Genomic DNA, 20,829 nt, shown 5'->3' on the forward strand with positions numbered 1-20,829 from the left:
TTTCCTCTCTTGTGTTTGTGTACTTCCAGGCAGCCGGACTGCGGGCTGGACAGGTTCTTGGGGCCCTTGTCACACTTATTTCAGCACTTGCTATTGCGTTTGTGTTCGGATGGAAACTTGCATTTCTATTGGTGATTGCTGTGCCTGTATTAGTGTTTGCAAGTTATCAGCTGACTCTAATCAGCAGACGTTACCAGCAACAGGACGATCATCTTATGGACGTGGCTGGAAAGGTAAACTGTTTGCTGGTAGTGGATCCAATCAAATAATTTGTCTGAAGGTTGCTGTCGTCTGGGTTGTTGCGCTGTGTAGTCTGGTCGATGTTTACCAATGTTTCAGAGGTCATGCTGCCTCCGTCATCAGGCTGATGAAGTAACGAAATGAATATGACACAATATCAGAATCAGTAACATAATCATAATATAACTGTGTGTAACCACTTCTTAAATGATTTAGAATATAAATATCTCTTAACAAAAATAACAAGTACAAACATTTTTGATAGTGAAGTATGTAAAAGAATAAATTATGGGAATGTTTATTATTATTCATGCTTTGAAAATTATCATTCCTTTCATGTACCAAAATGCTTTAGGAAGGGAAATGGTTTGTGAAACACTTTTCAATGGTTTAGTTGTTTGAGAAGGGACAGTAATTCTGATGTTACTTAAAACTAATGCGTTTGGCTCGTTGAAATGTTCTGTGTAATGTGTGACACATACAGGTCATAAATTCTTTCATTTGATGTGTGTGCTTACACAGGTGGCTTCCGAGAGCATACAGAATATTCGGACAGTGCAGTCTTTAGGAAAGGAATATCAGTTCCTTGACCTCTATCTGGAAAACCTAATAGCACCTTTAATGTAAGTACTTTGTCTCTCTTCCAATGCTTGTCTCCAGAGAGTTCATATTAAGGAAAAGTCAGGCGGCATCGTTTAATTTTCGGTCAATGTGACTGCTGTAAAACTTTGGAAATAAGACGTTTATAATTTCCTTGATTTATGGGTGTAGCAGATCAAAACAACAGACATGCTGGGTAAAGAGAATTGATATGATTGATGCCAGCACTTAAGGAGTTGCTTCATGTGATACCCGTCCTGCGCCGTAGCCGCGCGGTCTGAGGCATCATGCTTCAGACCGGCGATACGGAATGCGCGCTGGTTCGAGTCTCGGGGGAGAAGAAATTTTCTCATGAGATTTTCGACCAGTGTATGGGACCGGTGCCAACCCAGCATCGTGAGGAAATTGGGGAGCTACAATGGGTAGCGTAATCCGGTCATGAAAACTAGCAATGGCTGCGGGTTCGTCGTGCTGACCACACGTCACCCTATATCTGGTTGGATGATCGTTCACCTCTGCTTAGGCATGTGAACGTGAGGCCAGCAGTCAAGCTAGTCGGCTTTGGCTCTCTGGAGCTGTTACGCCACGAATTTAATTTATTTATTCATGTGATACCCAGTTGCTGAAAGTTTCCGATGGCAATTTCATCTAATGAAATTGTAACTATCACCTGTCTCACTTCTTGAAGATCTCAAGTAGCAAAGTCAGTATAGTGACTGGATAGAGACAAGACGACTAGGGTTCGATCCCCAGACTTTGTGTCAAGACTGGGTCTGGAGCAAACAAAGTTCCCCAGGACCTCAGAAAATGGTTATCGATTCTTTTCTAGATGCAGGACACAGCAGGGCTGTAACATTGACCACCCACCATCCGATTAGTATTGATAGCAAGAAAAAGTAGAAGCCATATATATCCCCCTCCCCAAGCACCTTTATGGCATGTAGCATCACAGTTTTACTTTGTCCTCATCATTGTTTTGTCTTGGACTTCTGAGTAAAGCCTTCTTATGTCAAATATGATATTCTAAATTGTTATACTGCACCCAATTCCTATGTTTGATCTCGTGGTTACCGTATGAAAGTTTTTCTCATTACTATCTGTTAACTGAGACAGCCAGTAGCAATAGTTTCTCCTCATCCTCTGCCAGTGTCACAACCACCAGTGTGACCACTTCATCTTATTATTTATTTAGTGTTCTGTCTGAGGACAGGTCCATATGAACAGGATCCTTCCATCCTTTTCTCGGACTGGGACCTGTTCATATACGTTCTTGGCAGATGATCCAGAAGTGGTTTGCCATTGCCTTCTTCTGTGTGTGAATGGAGTAATTGTTGGGATGCCACGGAGGAAAACTCCGTGTTGCCTAGACCACGGCCTTGCCCAACACAAGTTATAAATTCGGGCACCGCCGGGAATCGAAACCGAGACCCCAGGATTACGATGCCAGCGTTCTAACCGCTAGACCACCGTGGCTAATGACCACCACTAACACATTATAATATTTTGTTATTGTTCTGTTCTTTTCCTTGTCACGCTCGGTGTTTTTGTTATGTTATTGTGTCATCATCATCATCATCATTGTCATTATTATTATTATGCAGTGCAGCGAAGAAGCAGGCTCTAGTATTTGCAGCCATCTTCTCCTTCTCTCAAGCTGTTATATACGCTATGTATGCCGGTGCTTTCCGATTTGGTGCCTATCTTATTGAGATTGGCGATATGGAAGCTGTTGATGTCTACAGGTTAGTAAGTCTGGATTAGATGAAATATTATCAGCAGGTATTTTTTGCTGGTATGGGAAGAAATGTAAAATAAATGTTTACTGATATGTTCGATTTTTGCATGTTTAACCTCTTTACCTTTAAAGATCTGTGACATAATTCAGTCCCAGTAAAGTAAGTATTTCTCACGTACTGAAGTGCATTTGCAACTGAAATGTGTAAATATGCACGTACTAGCTTCATCATATCTGTCCGCATTTAATAACCAGAGAACCTCTGATTGGATTTTTGTGAAACTTGTTAATGGGGAGATTTACTAAAATTTTCCAACATATTATAGTTTTATTGAAAATCAAATAAGAAGACCTACATAGGAATTCCAAGTTATCTGCGTATCGTGGGATTCTCCAGACAGCCCAGACACTTTTGTCGTCACTGGTAATATTCAGAAATATCAAAGGTCAAATTGTGGTGAATGTAGATATGCATTATATGTTTCTTAAATTAAGCACAGATTTGATTGCTTTAATGTGTAGACATTCACAAGTAACTTCTGCCATTGAGTCAACTCTAAAATAATTACTCAGTTAAACTCGTAGCTCTTCTGTACTGTCTCATATTTTTTTCTAATACGAGAGCAGAACAGAGAGTAACCGAATATCATTTTCCCCTAAACTGCATTAATTTGGAAGTTCATTCATGAAACAAATGAAGATTTGTGGCAAGAATGAATTATGAAATTGCATATTGAAGACATTTATCCATTGTTAATGATTACTGTAATCTGTCAGTTTTGAATTTGTAATAGTATAAAATGCAGTGCAATGTGTATTGACAGCTGTGTTAATTTTTCGAATACAGAGTGTTCTTCGCCCTCGCATTCTCTGCACAGTCAGTTGGCCAAACAACAGCCTACCTTCATGATTACACTAAAGCCAGACTTGCAGCAGAAAAGCTGTTATACTTGATAGACCGCAGTCCTGAGACGATGGTTGGAACTGCTAAACCAGTGAGTTCATTAATGTGAGCCTCTGTTCACTGTTGATGTCTTTAACTCAAGATTTCTGTTCTTTAGTTCTGTTTCAACTGATGGTACATTTCAAGTGGCACTGACAAATTACTGTGATAGTAGTATACTTGCTCAATTTTATCAGTCAAATCACAATAAAATATTATTATTAAATGTTAAAATATTAAAATATTATTACAATTAACATTTAAATATTTAAAATATATATTAAAATGATGCTCTCTATCGAATATTTCGATTGTAATAATATTTTAATATTTTAACATTTAATAATAATATTTTATTGTGATTTGACTGATAAAATTGAGCAAGTATATATTCAACACAATAATGACGCAACATTATCATCTCATGTGATAGTAATGCATGTAGTCCCGCGCCGTAGCCGCGCGGTCTGAGGCATCATGCTTCGGACCGGCGATATGGAATGCGCGCTGGTTCGAGTCTTGGGGAAAGAAATTTCTCATGAGATTTTTGACTGGTGTATGGGACCGGTGCCAACCCAGCATCGTGAGGAAATTGGGGAGCTACAATGAATAGCGTAATCCGGTCATGAAAACTAGCAATGGCCGGGGGTTCTTCGTGCTGACCACACGTCACCCTATATCTGGTTGGATGATCGTTCACCTCTGCTTAGGCATGTGAACGTGAGGCCAGCGGTCAAGCTAGTCGGCTTTGGCTCTCTGGAGCTGTTACGCCACGGATTTAATTTTTAGTAGTGCATGTAAGATATTCACAATTTGGTTCTATTTCTGCCTTTCTTTCACCATTGTAAAAGTAAAGCTGTCCCACTATATGCCATGTAGGCGCTTGAGGGGAGAGGACGTATAGCTCCTACTCATTCTTGATGTCGGCACTAGATGGGGGTGAGTGGTCAGAATCACTCCCCGGCTGTGCTTTACCCCCAGGAAAGGACCCCAGTACATGTTGTTAAAAAGCTTTTTGTGGGGTTCTCGACTTATTTCAAGCAGAATCAAATATTCAACATGTAAATCACCAACTGAATGCTGTCTGTTCTCTGGGTTTGCTTCACTGTGTAGCAACAATTTTATGAATCTCTGTCATTAACAAATGTGGAGAATTCTTCACATATATCTACTCCTCATTCTTCAGCTATCCTAAGTTGGTTTGTCCAGATTCTAACCATAAAATTTGTACCGAAGTGCAGACTGTGAAAGCACTTTAATAAAATAAGAAAAGTATTTCTGTTTCTCTACAGTGATAGCTGCCATACAATTAAAGTAATAACAGGGCTTACCGTGAGACTGTAAGTAATTATGCCGAATCATGCAGTTATTACCTAAATTAATAACATAATACAGCCAATGTGATCTCACAAATTGAATATGGGTACTCAAGGTTTATGCTTCATTATATCCTGCTCTTATTGAAGACTGCCGATGTAACGCTTCTTTAACAGAGTTTAACTGTGTATGAATTTGTAATAAAGAAAAAGAATTTTCAGAAAATCGACGGACGAGTGACTTTCCGTGGTGTTTACTTCCGTTACCCGAGCAGACATACTGTTCCAGTCCTGAAAGGGTTCAATCTTGAAGTGAAACCTGGACAAACCATTGCATTGGTTGGTTCATCTGGATGCGGCAAGAGCACTGTAGTGGCATTACTGCAATGCTTCTACAGACCGGACAGTGGGCAAGTAGTAAGCACAACAGTCTGCCATGAATTGTATTTATTTAAACCCTACACATAATAAAACAGCGTAGTTACCTTTATGTTTTTTCAACATGGTATGAGAGAAACTACAAAGGAAATCTTCCTGGACATGCGGGAGTTCGGATTTAAGAAATGTTTCTCCATATGCCTTAAGTTCAATGCACTTATTTATTGTATGTGTAGAGAGAACATCCAAAAAAATGTAAAAGTAGATAGTAGGATTTGAAGATCTCATGGTTGCGAGCATGAAGATGGTTGTTTTCTAGATTTTAGTGTTGTGCAGTCTGATAGATACTGACATTCCTGAGATACTTGCCCTTATGATGGAGCTAGCAGGTACCTCTGAAATTTCAGGAAACTTCTATCAATCTAAATGGCGCTACACCGCAGAAGACGGCCATCTTCATAAAAACAGATCTTAGAGAATTAGGATGGGACGGTATGGACTAGATTCATGTGAGATTAGTTAGCAGCAGTGGTTCTCAAATTTTTTAAACATGATCTCATTTTTATAATTTCTTAAACCTGTGACTTCATGCACAACAAAATGCCAGTTTTGACATTGTGAGGGTATCAGGATTATGTTAAGTTAGAGACCAAAAATATACATATATTTACAATCAAGATTGGGAAGGAGTCCACTGTAGAATACTCCACACAACAGCGATGGTGAGTCGGTGGAAAAGTTTAAAACTGTTGGTCTAGTGTTGGAAAGAAGAAATCACAAAAACATATTTTGATCTAAAACATAATGAATCACTACGTCCCTGGATTCTTCAAAATAATATCATCATAAGTATAATCTAATATAAATATTGGGAAGTCTTGTGTGCAAGGCAGTGTGTGCTATAGCATGTAGCAGCTGTACTGATATGTTGCAGATGGTGGATGGTCAGGATGTAAGCAGCATGGATCCAAATTATTTACGTAGTCACATCGGACTGGTGACCCAAGAACCAGTTCTGTTTGACTGTTCCCTGAGGGACAATATTGCATATGGTTCCACACAGCCCTTGGAGATGATCGATATTGTAAAAGCAGCTCAAGCAGCCAACATTCATGATTTCATCACAAGTCTGCCACAGGTAATACTTCCATAAAATATGGGAATTTCTTGACCATCTGAGTGACCATCGACCTATAAAGAGTTCTGTTTCATTGCAGGTAGCTACGTATCTATTTCTCATGACTTATCGTAAGTGAAGTAATATTACTGCACTGCTGATGTCAGAAAAGGCATATAATTTCATATTTTTTAGTATAAAAATAAGTAATAAAAGTTTTCTCAATTTCAGCAGTACCTCTAATTTACTGTTCTGTAAAATACAAACCCCCTCTCCATTATGAAGTATCAAAAAAGATAAAGGACAAGAAAGACAGATGAGATGCTGGAGTGTTTGTGAATTTGTTATAGGGTTATGACACCATGGCAGGAAGTCAGACTGGAGTATCACAGCTGTCAGGCGGACAGAAGCAAAGGATTGCCATTGCACGAGCACTGGTGAGAAATCCTTGCATCCTGCTGCTCGACGAGGCCACATCTGCTCTGGATGCAACTTGTGAGAAGGTTTGTGTCCATTCTGCTACTCCGTGAAAGATTACAATATACATATATATAAGTTCAATAGTTGATTGTACTGCCTGAGAATTGTAACGCATTCTTTATGAGCTCTGCACAAGACTCCAGAAGCAAGATGTTGAAGGATCTGGCTTCACGAATATGATTCATGTCTAATGGCTGTGGTGTGAAAAATTTAACATTTATATTACGTTCTTTATCAGCACACCTGTCAACCTCAACTATTTTTGTTGGAAACCATGATACATCCATGTCCATGAGGCAGTAGTTGATACTACAAGGACCCTTGATATTAATATAAAATAATTTAATATGTCTAGCGGTTAGAACGCTGGCCTTGTAATCCTGGGGGTCTCGGGTTCGATTCCCGGCGGTGCCCGAATTTATAACTTGTGTTGGGCAAGGCCGTGGTCTAGGCAACACGGAGTTTTCCTCCGTGGCATCCCAACAATTACTCCATTCACACACAGAAGAAGGCAATGGCAAACCACTTCTGGATCATCTGCCAAGAACGTATATGAACAGGTCCCAGTCCGAGAAAAGGATGGAAGGATCCTGTTCATATGGACGTGTCGTCAGACAGAACACTAAATAATAATAATAATAATAATAATAGTACAGAGACATTCAGATGGTGAGATATGTCCAACATATAAAGGAATATGGCAAAGCTGATAGACATGGCACATAGTAAATGGGGCTGAAGTTGTAGAAGATAAAGTAACAGCAAGGAAAATTTGAGAGCTCTCATCCTCTTCTCAGGATACTAACCATCCCACCTCCACACGTTCAAATAATAGATTAATGTAAGACCATCTTTAGAAGTGGTGGTATAGAAGTGGGTGACGTGACAGGATGTTGACTGGATGGCTTGTGTTTGATAAGTAGTCAGGATTTCGGCACATCAGTCAACTAACCAATAGCTTTGCTTTCTTTACAGGTGGTACAGACTGCACTGGATACTGCCTGTCAAGGCCGTACCTGTATCATTATAGCCCATCGCCTGTCAACTATCCAGAATGCTGACTCGATAGCTGTGATGCATAAAGGACAGGTAGTAGAACAGGGTCCACATGAGTTCCTCATGGAATTAAGAGGAAGGTATTATGAACTGGTGAAAGGACAAGGACTGTGATTAATGTAGCACTTTTCACACCAGGATCTATCGATGTTATGCCTACCTCGTCACATGTCAAAATATTTTGTATGATTAATTATTTTAACGCCACATTCCATATATATGTAATGCATACAGTAACTCTTCGTTTATGGATAAGCGTTCATGTTAACATGTGATTAATTTTCACTACAATTGAAATATTCCGAACCGTATGTATTATTTTGCATTTGGAGCATTACCTATTTTTACAACTTTTTAAAAACTTCCGAATGCTCGTTTATTAAAAATGCTGTCGATTATAAAATAAATATAAGTGATATCTGCAATATTTATCATCATTATTTTAGTGCATTTAATTTCTCAGGATACCCTGTCTAATTATTTCCTATAAGAGAAAATGCATTCACATTTAAATATTCACCCAAAAAACAACTTTCAATAAATGTATTCCTTTAGTCAAGTGAGAACTTGGCATGTGTGTGTGTGTATGTGTACATATTTGTTAAAATTGCACATTTTACCATAAAATTATTACTGTTACTGCTGTGTTTTTCCTTACAAAGCCTGACTCCACAACAACGTGGTACTTGCATGCAGCAAATTAATGGGACAAACGTATTGGCTGATTGAGATATTTTTGTAATGAATTAGAAACAACATGGATTTGGAATCTTCTAAATCAAAGGAAGAATGCTAAGCACCCAAGTGCAGTGTTCAGTGCAGAAATGCAGAATATGCCAATTCTTTTATAGTTACTACTATAAGGGCTGTCAGATTGTAAATGACCTCACTGTCACCAGCAAAGCATGGTACAATTCTTTCAGGTGACTCATTGCCCTAATGATGGAGGCAGCTAGGACCTCTGAAACATTAGTAGAGAACCCAGAAGACAGCCACCTTTGTAATTCATGTTACCGACTAAGATTCTGGCATTGCCTGCTGCTATTATTGAGTATCATCCGCCACATCGCTTTTAGTATAAAATTGGTTCCCACGCCCTCGAATGATTCTGATACCAATCCCCACTGGTTAGGGTTAGGATCATCCTTGACTGTCAGATTCCTATAACTCTAACCGTTTTCAATCGCGCGGCTTGGAGGCAGTAAGTACCTCTGAAACGTCGGTAACTTCTACCAGACTACACGGCGCAAGAGCCCAGAAGACATCCTTCTTCGTAATTTTGTCAGCTGTGGGTAGGTGGCAGCATGATGTTCAGATTGTGCGTCACTATTGTGTTGCTAACTTTTAACACTGAGATACCGATCTCTACGTCGGTATTATCCATGTTTGTATTACGTGTGTTTGTAATTGTGTGGATTGTATGTGGATGTTAGCTGGAGTAGTGTTAGTCGAAATGTGTAGTATGTAGCTTTGGTATTGGAGTGTACTGTTATTGTGTAAGAATTCACAGTTATGGAACAAGTGTTTGAGTAAAAGTAACTGACATAAAGTTATAATTAATGTTACATTGGGGACTGTAAAACGTTTGCGGTGTTGGTCTTTCGTAAAAGTTTAGAGTCGTTAATTCTTTAGTTTTCGTGGAGTCCTTTTATATGATGTCTACCTCAAACCTTCACGTTGACAGAGATTTAGACCTTTCAAATGCAGGCAGAGGTGTCTGGCTTGTCAAGGTAAGTGTATTTTGTGTCTTGAGTATTACTCTGAAAAGTCTTGTTCATTGAGAAATGTTGCTAATGCGTCCTGATAGGTCAAAAACTTACTCAGTGTGTACTGATTATACCGTAGCAGTACGTAACGGTGATTAGTTGCATAAGAAAATATGTTTATAATTGGGCTTATAACCGTAAGAGAAGCTCATGTTAAGATCTGAAGAACAGGTCTGTGAAAGTGACATGTGACTCATTTTAGGTTCTGTTAGGTTAAATTTGGTTATGTTGTTATATTGCACATACGTGAGAATTGTGATCGTTGCTTATACCACATCTCGTCTTACTCATCTGTTTTAACCTTTCAGTTCTTAACACAGTTCATTCATGTTGAGTCATTCTGTAGCTTTAGTTTTTCCTCTAAAATGACTAATTGCAGATAAATCATAGCATTTTACAATTATTTTAGAAACATTTTAGGAACAGAATCTTACAGGAGTATTAATGTATATGTAATTCTTATGTGTTGTGCTATGTAGCCTGTTGGCTGTATACAGTTAGACCTTGATACAGCACCCCTCTTTATATTACCACCCTCATATTGCCCCGATGATAGCATTGGAACAAAAATTCCATATGTAATTTCAAAGTCAGTCTCTCAGTAAAGCACTGCTCCAGCTAGCTCTCTTCTGCTCATATCTATGTCATTATGGATGTACTATTCAGCATTATAATTGGATCCAGTATAGCCAGTTTGTTTCCAGTGGCTATACAAACAAGTTCCTGGAATATTCAGTTGTAAAAATGTACCAACAACTTCATATAAATAAAACCTTTTCAAGTAAGAAACTGTCCATAGAACCTTGAGGAGGAAGTTGGGTTGTTACTTGTGGTCAGCAGTATAAATGGTGACACTTAAACGAAGGCACTTACAGCAAATGAACCTTCTTCTGGTAGGACATTGGTTTGCAAATAGAAATATTACAGAGGGGAAGCTATATATAGTAGCAGGCAAAATTCCAAGAAATCTAATAGAATGGTTGCAGGTCCACTTTTTTTCTGTTGGACTGTTCCATAATGAAACTATTTTCTACACATTTTCTGTGCATAACTAACATAGAATATGTAAAAACACTTCGGTTTGAATAGCATCACCAGAGTGAGGAAGCTGAATACACATACATACGGTTGTGTATAATTGCAATCACATTTGTGTGACATGGGGAGAAGGGCAATCATTTCCTGATACGAATTATACCATTTTGGCACCTGTTAACTGAATTTCTGTGAAATTCTGTCACAGCATCTGACTGTGGAAATGTGTGCACTAAAAAGTGCGCTAGCAAGACAACTTCGCCGAGAGTCAGATCTGCAAGCTCCTCCATTGAAGTCTGTTACTCCCATCAGAATGTACCACAAACTTCACATACTTCATCTTGGTCATTAAGTGATGAAGAGTATTGATTTTCTTCCCATAACACAGCTGCAACACTAACAAAACACATGAGTATAGCTGCATACTGTCATTACAGTATCATTCTTCTCCTATTATCACTTCCAACTACAGAAAAATTTCACTGTTACTGAAAACCATTGACTGTCAAGTCACTAAAGTTTTTTTCTTCTCATGTTGGCAGTACTAATAAATGAACTGTAAAAGGGAGAGTGGGAGGGAATCTGCATCACATAACAATGTGAACAAAGGGTAGGTATACCATTTGTAAAGTCCTGCACAAGAATTATGTGTTAATTAAGAACGTATCATGGATCAGGATAGCGACTAGCTATAGACTGGAAGGGTAGGGTTTGGTTCATGGCAGGGTCTTTCTCTTTTCCACCACATTCAGACACTCCTGTCCATTGTGTATGAGAGTGAGCAGCGGCCACAGAATGACGTGTTCATGGTGTGGTGCTTGGCACAACTTCAAGCATTTAAAATTTGACGTGAAAAAACGCACAGTATACAGTTTTGGTCTCCAGCAAATCATGACTTCGGTTGGTTTCTTTCTGGCTTTGTTTCATTTGCTAAATTTTGCATTTGGCCCTGTGAGCTTCGCTTATACAAGAGCCTTTGTGTTTTTATGTTTGTTTCGACTGGTTTGATGCGATCCTCCATTTTCGCCTATCTTGAGCCAATCTCTTCATTTCCACATATTTTTTGCAGCCAACATCCTCAAACATCTGCGTCACATATTCCAATCTTTGTCTCCTTCCATTACCAAATTAACCAATCCTGGATGCCTCCTATCTCTTCTTCTCGTAAGATTTTTCCATAGACTTCTTCCTTCGCCTATCCTGTCTAAGACCAGTTCATTTCGTACTTTATCAGTCCACTTAATGTTCAACATTCTTCTATAGCACCACATTTCAAATGTTTCTAACCTCATTCTTTCTGGCTTTCCCACTGACCATGTTTTGCTTCCGTACAGCACTGTGCTCCAAACACATAACTTCAGAAAAATCTTTCTTAATTCCAGGTCAATGTTTGTCACTAGTAGACTTCTCTCTTTGTAGAAGGCTCTTTTTGTTTGTGCTAATCTGCTTATGTAATTTGTATGAGTTCCACTTGTAGTGAGATATTACATTCTTAATCTTTTCCAGGTTCCAAAATACATTGCAAACAAATGGGAGAAAGCACCTGGTAATATTGAAGTTGGGAAACTAAAAATATCAAAGTAAGTGAAGTCATATCTTTCTTTTAGCACAGTTCATTTTTTCCATTCTTATTTAATACTTTTATCAGTTGCATTTTCGTTTTGTAAATATACTCGTATAAGATAGACTCAAGTAGTCAGTATTGGCAGAAGTTTCTGGATTCTCTTAGAGTAATATGGTCTGCAAGCGTACTGGACGGAGAGCTGTCATAGGATGAGAAATTTAGGGAGAATTTTAGATGTGGTGCTCTCACCACTAAAAACTTTGCCTATTTTCAAATTGGTGAAATATATGAAGGAGTTTGCATAGTGCATTTAAAAATGAAATACGAGATAAAACTGTGACTCAGGGTACAAAGACGTGCTAACAAGATATTATCAAGTATGATGAGATTTCACATTGGTGAGTCCGAAGATGGCTGTTTTTTTTTTTTGGATTGTAGCGGCATGTAGTCTGGTAGAAGTTTTCCAGTGTTTCACACATCCTTGTTGCCTCCATCATCACCACCCTGATGATGGAGACAACAAAGACCTCTGCGTACACAAAACTTATTGTTTTGTAAAAACAAAGCTATTTGATGTTTGAACCAGTTTACTCTTTCTGACAAATCAGGAATCCTGGGCAGAAGGCACAGGTGTCGCTAACGTTATCAGAGTCTGTGCTGTGCTTGAAGGAACCTGGGGAGGAGAACATTCCACGTGATCACCGCCTCGATGTTTCTACAGTTACCCGCCAGACACTAGGCATCTTCTCTCATATCACACGTATGTTAACATTTCTTTAACTTTGTCCTGGTTAGTTACCTGGTATCAAATCCTGACTGCTATTTAAGTAGTGTCTTAGATAAGCATTTTTGGGTAGCCGTAGTGGTAGTAGAGTATGAATCTCAAAGTATCTTTTGTTTTTGCATAATTATTTCTGTTAGAGTGTGCAACTACGCAAACAATAGACAAATTCTTGAGGATTACTGTCTTCTGGGTTATGTAAGATTTGAGGTTTTCACAGCGGTGAGTATGAAGATTTCTGTCTTCTGGGTTGTTGCGCTGTGTAGTCTGGTCGATGTTAACCAACGTTTCAGAGGTCATACTGCCTCCGTCATCAGGGCGATGAGTATGAAGATTTCTGTCTTCTGGGTTGTTGCGCTGTGTAGTCTGGTCGATGTTTACCAACGTTTCAGAGGTCATACTGCCTCCGTCATCAGGGCGATGAGTATGAAGATTTCTGTCTTCTGGGTTGTTGCGCTGTGTAGTCTGGTCGATGTTTACCAACGTTTCAGAGGTCATACTGCCTCCGTCATCAGGGCGATGAGTATGAAGATTTCTGTCTTCTGGGTTGTTGCGCTGTGTAGTCTGGTCGATGTTTACCAACGTTTCAGAGGTCATACTGCCTCCGTCATCAGGGCGATGAGTATGAAGATTTCTGTCTTCTGGGTTGTTGCGCTGTGTAGTCTGGTCGATGTTTACCAACGTTTCAGAGGTCATACTGCCTCCGTCATCAGGGCGATGAGTATGAAGATTTCTGTCTTCTGGGTTGTTGCGCTGTGTAGTCTGGTCGATGTTTACCAACGTTTCAGAGGTCATACTGCCTCCGTCATCAGGGCGATGAGTATGAAGATTTCTGTCTTCTGGGTTGTTGCGCTGTGTAGTCTGGTCGATGTTTACCAACGTTTCAGAGGTCATACTGCCTCCGTCATCAGGGCGATGAGTATGAAGATTTCTGTCTTCTGGGTTGTTGCGCCGTGTAGTCTGGTCGTTGTTAACCAACTTTTCAGAGGTCATACTGCCTCCGTCATCAGGGCGATGAGTATGAAGATTTCTGTCTTCTGGGTTGTTGCGCTGTGTAGTCTGGTCGATGTTAACCAACGTTTCAGAGGTCATACTGCCTCCGTCATCAGAGTATGAAGATTTCTGTCTTCTGGGTTGGAAGATAAATTGGAGGACAACATTTAAATGAATCTTGAATAAATAGGAATTGTATTATGACTTTTATTTTAGTTTTGAAGTCTATTTACCAACTTCACCATATACTTATGAATTGAACATAAAATAAACGATTCTTTTCTTCACATATTTCTATCTTGACAGCCTCAAACTCAGATTCCGTGGTGCCAGAAACTGAAAAACTCAGTATGGAAGGCAGAATCGTGCAGAAGTTGGAGTGCCGACCTTATGGTAAGTTGTACACACACAGTATTCAAACAGAAACTGATGAATGATTTGAATTCTGAAATGTTGAGCTCAGAAAGAATTTCAAAATAGAAGAAAGTTGGTACATTTTGTGGCAGTGACCAGTGTTAGCATAGTTGAATTCCCTTGTTATCATTTAGAAGTAAAGTAGTAACTACATGAATTACTTTCTTTAATACAGGGCAAGTCTAAATGATGTTCCCGGACCAGTACTGTTTATTGGGAAGATAAAAGTTAATAGCGTCATCTTACCAACTTGCTTTACGTCTTTATTCATGTTGGTGTAGAAGGAAATGCACGTAAGCTTTTGTGCTTTGAAATTTACAGCAGAAACAAGCATTTTGTTGATACACGTGATATGCCGGCCAAGAGCTATGGCGTTTAAAACAAAACTTGGAAATGAACAAAAAATGGTCCATCCATTTAGTCAAGCTAGCTGTCCTGACATCTTTATAGTTCATAACTAATGTGGTTGTATGCTCACCCATGAAGTGTTTTTGAGATGACTTTTCGGAGATCTCATACCTCCTGTGTCGGTTATCAGGCCAAATCTTTCATTGCGTGTTCCGCACGTCTTGAGAGATGAATGTACATTTTTGTTCAGCTTTTTATAATAGCCTGCATTCCTTTTTTATTTTAAAATGCTGAAACAAGTTTAATGTCATTGGATTTTTATAAAGTAAACTATTGTTTCAACATGTATTTTGTTGTAATACAGTATGTTTAAAAATTATCAAAATATGGCCATTTTAACACGAAAATGGTCAATTTAATTCCACGCACACTGCTATTAAATACTTCGTTCTGCTGTACTAATTGCGTATTAACAAAATGATCCTTTTAGTGGAAGTCCGTTGTGTTTTCTTTGGGGTAGGAAGTGAATTTTTATATTATTTAGATGTGTTTCAGAGGGTCACGATAGCTGTGAAATTGCATCACCTACTTGACGTGAATTAAAGGCAGCGGTAGTGGACTACCCACCTACTGATTTCTATGTCCTTACAGCGGATAGCTGCTACATGAAGTTAAAAGTGGAGACTATTCGCAAAGCCTCTGTTCCTGTGAGGCAGGTTCAGCAACTTGACAGGATAGTTCAGAACTTCAAACCTGTGTCAGACCACAAGCATAACGTAAGTTATATTTAATCCTAACCGGCACTTGATATAGCATAGATGTACATGTACATAGTGATCGTAAATAGTGAATATGTGGAACCTGAGAGGAGAAGATCAGTAGTAATGATCCAGACTCACGTTCAAGAGTGTCCCTGTTCAAATCTCCGCCAGAAGTTTGCTCTCTTGGCTGTGGTCTCTGTGGATTCTCTCAGCCTTTTGTAGTGAATGCCAAAATAGTAGCTTAAAATAAGCCATGACCTCTTCCTTTCCCATCGTTTATGATTCACCATTTTTTTTTTTATTTTTTTTTTATTTTGAGTCTGTGCTTCATAACCACTGCAGTGGATGCGGTATCGTAAACTAAGAGGATTGAGGTTGACTTGTGTGGAGAAAAATTATGCTCAAAACATAAATTGGCCAACACTTTAAAAATATCTTGAATTAATTTACACGTGAGGCATTTGTTACGTATGTTCTAGGCATGTGCAAGTCTTGAATTTTTGAGATTTAATCAAGGAAAGGTAGTAAATGCGGAGGACTGCTATGGCGTACTCATTTGTTTTTGGTTACCGCTTTCAGATCGAGTATGAAGAGAAAAAGAAGGCAGAAGGTAAAAAGGCTCGTGATGACAAGGACAGCGTACTTGAGATGCTGTTTGCTGCCTTTGAGAAGCACCAGTACTACAACATTAGAGACCTCGTGAAGATTACCCGTCAGCCAATTGTAAGGTTTTAAGGGAAAAGTAAAATATTCTTGTCAGAATTCCATTAAAGTAAATTCAGAGCTTTAATTGTAAATATAGAAGCAGTTATTTTTACTTGCTGGATCGTATACTGCAATTATTCATGAAAATCTGCCTTTATAACTGTTGACTATATCGTTATGACTGTAATACAAAAAGAAGAACAGGTGGCATTAAAAGAGTGTTGCGTTATTCACACATCTCGTCATGATGCTGTGTAAGTACGGTGTAACCGCAGTTTCTTCGCACACTGTCGGCAATTGCGTTCGCTTTATTCTGCCGCTACATCTCAGTTTGTGCTTCATGGCTGTAATGCCACCAGAAAGTAACCTTGAATGGCTTATTAATGACAACATCCAAAGTTTGCAAAAGCTTGGTCGTCCCACTGGAGATTACAGCAAGATCGAAGTCTTTCCTTTTTCTGTTTCTGCCATATATCCATGAAAGCTGTCTGAAACCAAGACAGCGTGTTACATCACAGCGCTAGGCTGCGTTTTCCACACCACATTCAACCATTTGAGAATGAGCTTCTCAGTTATCCACTCCCTTTCTCAAACTCTCACAATAATTTGTGGCAGAAATTTGTCTGCTGGGAAAGTTTTCTTTCTAAAGTCGTAAGTGTCGGCAAGCTGTGACTGTCAGTTGTGATTGCCACCATGTTCGGTAGTAGTCGATTCCGGTATGTCGGACCATCTTACAGTCTGATCACTGTTTCCAGTTTGACAAAGTAGCCATGTTTATTTCTTGATGAAATCATAAATTTTTGAAAATAGTTTGTTTTTCTTCAGGTGTTTTTTAATAAATTGAAAGCTGTTGATGGTTCAAGAGCCATCAACACTTCAGAGTCATGAGGTGAGTTGATGATTATATCATTATTCGCGATCCTCTGCAGATTCACGTGACACTCCTGGATATATCGCCACTGATCATGCCTGTCTATACATTTAATAACTGTTGAGAGACTCGTCAGATTTCCATGAAATTTTGTGTGGACATTTAGAAACTACTCCAAACTCAAAGTAATAGTATTTTCTTTGTTTATGAGGTGTACCTGAAGGAGATCTTGAAAGAAGTGTGCAACTACAACCTTAGGAATCCTCACAAGAACATGTGGGAGCTGAAGCCTGAGTATCGCCATTACAAAGAGCCAGAACCGGCTCCCGCATCCTCAGACGACTGAGTGCACAGCCTTCTTCTTACATTTTGTGTTATACAAATGGCTCAGTAAGTTGCAGTATGACTTCAGTACAACCAGAATGTTGTTATAATAGATTTGTTTACATTTTTATGTGCTATAGTAAAAACTATTGGAGAGGTTCCAATCTTATTTTATTTATTTATTTATTTTTATTGGTTCCAAGTATGTGTCCTTACATATGTGCCCCATAGAGTCCTTGGCACATAATTTTGTTATATAGAAGTGAGTTTGGGGATGGGTTTTCACATACAAAATATGTTTAGCTTTCTCATGAGTAAAGAAGCATTTTGTTGTGCCTTGAATCCCTTTGTATTTATTGCATGTTAACTTATCATAATACTTGAGTTGACAGAATGTTAGTGTTCCGTGGGTATAAATAGTGAAGTTCATTCTTATTCTAGCAGAGTTAACTATCACAGCCATACATGGTCTTCGCCAGACTCGGTCTCTGCCTCACCTGGTTTCTTCCACACTCAGACTCTACTTACCTGGGCTCTGCCTGGCATGGTATTTGCCTCACGCGGTCAATGCAGTGACAGCCTGGCAGTGACCGGGTCATATTGTGCTACGATCGTGCAGAGAACGACTCCGGCAGAGACAATGCCCGTCAGAGATAGGGTAGCGCAGAGTCCGATATAGGCTGAGATATGTTCTGGCAGGTATCAGGTGGGGTTGATTATGAAGAGTTTTCAAAATTTTTGAAAAATCAAAAAATACCGGAAATTGTCCAAAATACGCACTAAACTAAAGAAATTTGAAAATATTTTCAAAATTTTTTTCAAATAATTCGAAAATATTTGGTTTTGTGCGCTTTTCAGACAATTACCAGCGTTTTTTGATTTTTCGAAAACTTTGAAATTTTTTTCAAAACTCTCACCAAGAGATGCATGCCAGACTCGGTGAATGACTCACCCTGTCCGTGCAGGACTCGGCCTCGATCCTTTCCGATTGCTGACTGCCTCAGTTTCTGCACAACCGGCCTATGCAGGGGTCGATGTGTGGCCGACCGTGTCCCTGCCCGTCTCGGTATCTGCCTTGCATGTTGCATCCCGCACGTCGGCTTATAGAAGACGGCACGTAAGAGACCGTGTGAGGCACAGACCGCGTTCATCAGAGACACAGTACATCAGACAGTCCGACGGCGATCGGTTCTGCATGGCATTAGGTGGGGTGAAATTTGAAAGAAATTTTCAAATTTTTTTCAAATCTCTCACCAAGAGATGCATGCCAGCCTCGGTGAATGCCTCACAATGTCTCTGCCGGACTCGGCCTCGATCCTTTCCGATTGCTGACTGCCTCGGTTTCTGCAGAACCGCCCTCTGCAGGGCTCGATGTGTGGCCGACCGTGTCCCTGCCCGTCTCGGTATCTGCCTTACGTGTTGCATCCCGCACCTAGGCTTATAGAAGACCGTGTGAGGCACAGACCGCGTTCGTCAGAGACAGTACATCAGACAAGAGTCCGACGGCGATCGGTCCTGCATGGCATCAGGTGGGGTGAAATTTGAAAGAAATTTTGAAATTTCTTCAATATTTTCAAAAATCAAAAAACGCTGGAAATTGTCCAAAAAGCGCACAAAACCAAAAGTTTTGAAAAATTCCACTTTCAAATTTTTTCCCAAAAATTTCAATTTTTTTTGGTGTGCGCTTTTCAGACAATTTTGAAAATCTTTAATTTTTTTTAAAAAATCTCACCAAGAGATGCATACCAGCCTCGGTGAATGCCTCACCCTGTCTCTGCCGGACTCGGCATCGATTCTTTCCGATTGCCGACTGCCTCGGTTTCTGCACAACCGGCCTATGCAGGGCTCGATGTGGGGCCGACCGTGTCCCTGCCCGTCACGGTATCTGCCTTACGTGTTGCATCCCGCACAGACAGCGTACGTCAGAGACACAGTATATCAGACACAGTCCAGCGGCGATCGGTTCTGCATGGCATCGTGGCGTGAAATTTGAAAGAAATTTTGAAATATTTCAAAATTTTCGAAAAATCAAAAAACGCTGGAATTGTCCCAAGTCTTGAGAAGTCACTTGTCCGAAGCCTTGATAAGTCACTTGACCCAAGTCTTGAATAGTAACTTGTCCCAAGTCTTGAGAAGTCACTTGTCCCAAGTCTTGAGAAGTCACTTGTCCCAAGTCTTGAGAAGTCACTTGTCCCCAGCCTTGAGAAGTCACTTGTCCCAAGCCTTGGCAAGTCACTTGTCCCAAGCCTTGAGAAGTCACTTGTCCCAAGTCTTGAGAAGTCACTTGTCCCAAGTTTTGAGAAGTGCGTGTCCCAAGTCTTGAGAAGTCACTTGTCCCAAGTCTTGAGAAGTCACTTGTCCCAAGTCTTGAGAAGCCCGTGTCCCAAGTCTTGAGAAGTCACTTGTCCCATGTTTTGAGAAGTCACTTGTTCCAAGTCTTGAGAAGTCACTTGTTCCAAGTTTTGAGAAGTGCGTGTCCCAAGTCTTGAGAAGTCACTTGTCCCAAGTCTTGAGAAGTTCTTGACCCAAGTCTTGAGAAGTCACTTGTCTGAAGTCTTGAGAAGTTCTTGTCCCAAGTCTTGAGAAGTCACTCATCCCAAGTCTTGAGAAGTCACTCGTCCCAAGTCTTGAGAAGTCACTTGTCCCAAGTCTTGAGAAGTTCTTGTCCCAAGTCTTCTCTGCTTGTTTAGGGCTGTGCCTTACCCGTCTTTGCTGAATTCAAAATTTTTGTCGAAAATTTCGAAAATTCTTAGTTTTCTATGCGTTTCATGCCATTTGCAGACATTTTTAATTTTTTTAAAATTTCGACAATTTTTGAAAATTTTCAATTTTCAATTTTGACAAATTTCAATTTTTTTGAAAATTTTCGAAAAATCAAAAAACGTGGGAAATCGTCCAAAACGCGCACAAAACTAAAATTTTTTGAAAAATTCTGTATTCAAAATTTTTGTCAAAAATGTCGAAAATTTTCAGTTTTCTATGCGTTTCATGCCATTTGCAGCCATTTTTAATTTTTTTAAAATTTCGACAATTTTTGAAAATTTTCAAAGGGGTACCCCTTTGAGAAATTTCAATTTTTTCGAAAATTTTCGAAAAATCAAAAAACGTGGGAAATCGTCCAAAACGCGCATAAAACTAAATTTTTGAAAAATTCTGTATTCAAAATTTTTGTCGAAAATGTCCCAAGCCTTGAGAAGTCACTCGTCCCAAGTCTTGACAAGTCCTTGTCCCAAGTCTTGAGAAGTTCTTGTCCCAAGTCTTGAGAAGTCACACGTCCCAAGTCTTGAGAAGTCACTCGTCCCAAGTCTTGAGAAGTCACTCGTCCCAAGTCTTGAGAAGTTCTTGTCCCAAGTCTTGAGAAGTCACTTGTCCCAAGTCTTGAGAAGTCACTCGTCCCAAGTC

General features: G+C 39.5%; 3 protein-coding genes across 10 annotated transcripts in view; 2 read left to right on the forward strand and 1 right to left on the reverse strand.

The window, feature by feature from the left end:
- The window catches only part of LOC110840227 (ATP-dependent translocase ABCB1-like), a 33,834-nt gene extending 25,330 nt beyond the window's left edge, over nt 1-8,504 (forward strand). For 7 of the 8 annotated variants that reach the window (XM_087346830.1, XM_087346839.1, XM_087346857.1 and 4 more), the window contains 8 exons: nt 30-233; nt 763-863; nt 2,442-2,582; nt 3,423-3,570; nt 5,057-5,251; nt 6,147-6,350; nt 6,680-6,832; nt 7,785-8,504. In XM_087346830.1, coding sequence (XP_087202956.1) covers nt 30-233; nt 763-863; nt 2,442-2,582; nt 3,423-3,570; nt 5,057-5,251; nt 6,147-6,350; nt 6,680-6,832; nt 7,785-7,979 — 1,341 coding nt within the window. In that variant the 3' untranslated portion in view covers nt 7,980-8,504. Of the gene's footprint in view, nt 1-29; nt 234-762; nt 864-2,441; nt 2,583-3,422; nt 3,585-5,056; nt 5,252-6,146; nt 6,351-6,679; nt 6,833-7,784 lie in introns of those variants that run through there. The other variant, XM_087346860.1, reaches the window with a different exon arrangement.
- Nucleotides 1-20,829, reverse strand: part of DNAlig3 (DNA ligase 3) — a 281,323-nt gene that overhangs the window by 12,915 nt on the left and 247,579 nt on the right. The gene's annotated exons all lie outside the window — the stretch shown is intronic.
- On the forward strand, nt 9,210-17,596 carry TfIIFbeta (transcription factor TFIIFbeta). The gene is made up of 7 exons (XM_022085798.2): nt 9,210-9,595; nt 12,173-12,246; nt 12,839-12,990; nt 14,311-14,397; nt 15,418-15,542; nt 16,107-16,250; nt 17,315-17,596. Exons 1-7 carry the CDS (start codon nt 9,518-9,520, stop codon nt 17,447-17,449), a joined length of 795 nt encoding a protein of 264 aa, XP_021941490.1. The 5' UTR covers nt 9,210-9,517; the 3' UTR covers nt 17,450-17,596.

The sequence above is a fragment of the Zootermopsis nevadensis genome, unplaced genomic scaffold (genome assembly GCF_977971745.1).
Source record: "Zootermopsis nevadensis isolate Lab colony 2312 unplaced genomic scaffold, Znev_1.0 Znev_ptg000001l, whole genome shotgun sequence".
NCBI classification, from domain to species: domain Eukaryota; kingdom Metazoa; phylum Arthropoda; class Insecta; order Blattodea; family Termopsidae; genus Zootermopsis; species Zootermopsis nevadensis.

What these genes read in the sequence shown, in the direction of transcription:
- TfIIFbeta (XM_022085798.2), top strand. Translation starts at nt 9,518, where the DNA reads ATGATGTCTACCTCAAACCTTCACGTTGACAGAGATTTAGACCTTTCA. An exon ending in GGGAAACTAAAAATATCAAA is followed by an intron (nt 12,247 to 12,838) that starts GTAAGTGAAGTC and finishes CTGACAAATCAG; the next exon opens with GAATCCTGGGCAGAAGGCAC. An exon ending in GTTGGAGTGCCGACCTTATG is followed by an intron (nt 14,398 to 15,417) that starts GTAAGTTGTACA and finishes ATGTCCTTACAG; the next exon opens with CGGATAGCTGCTACATGAAG.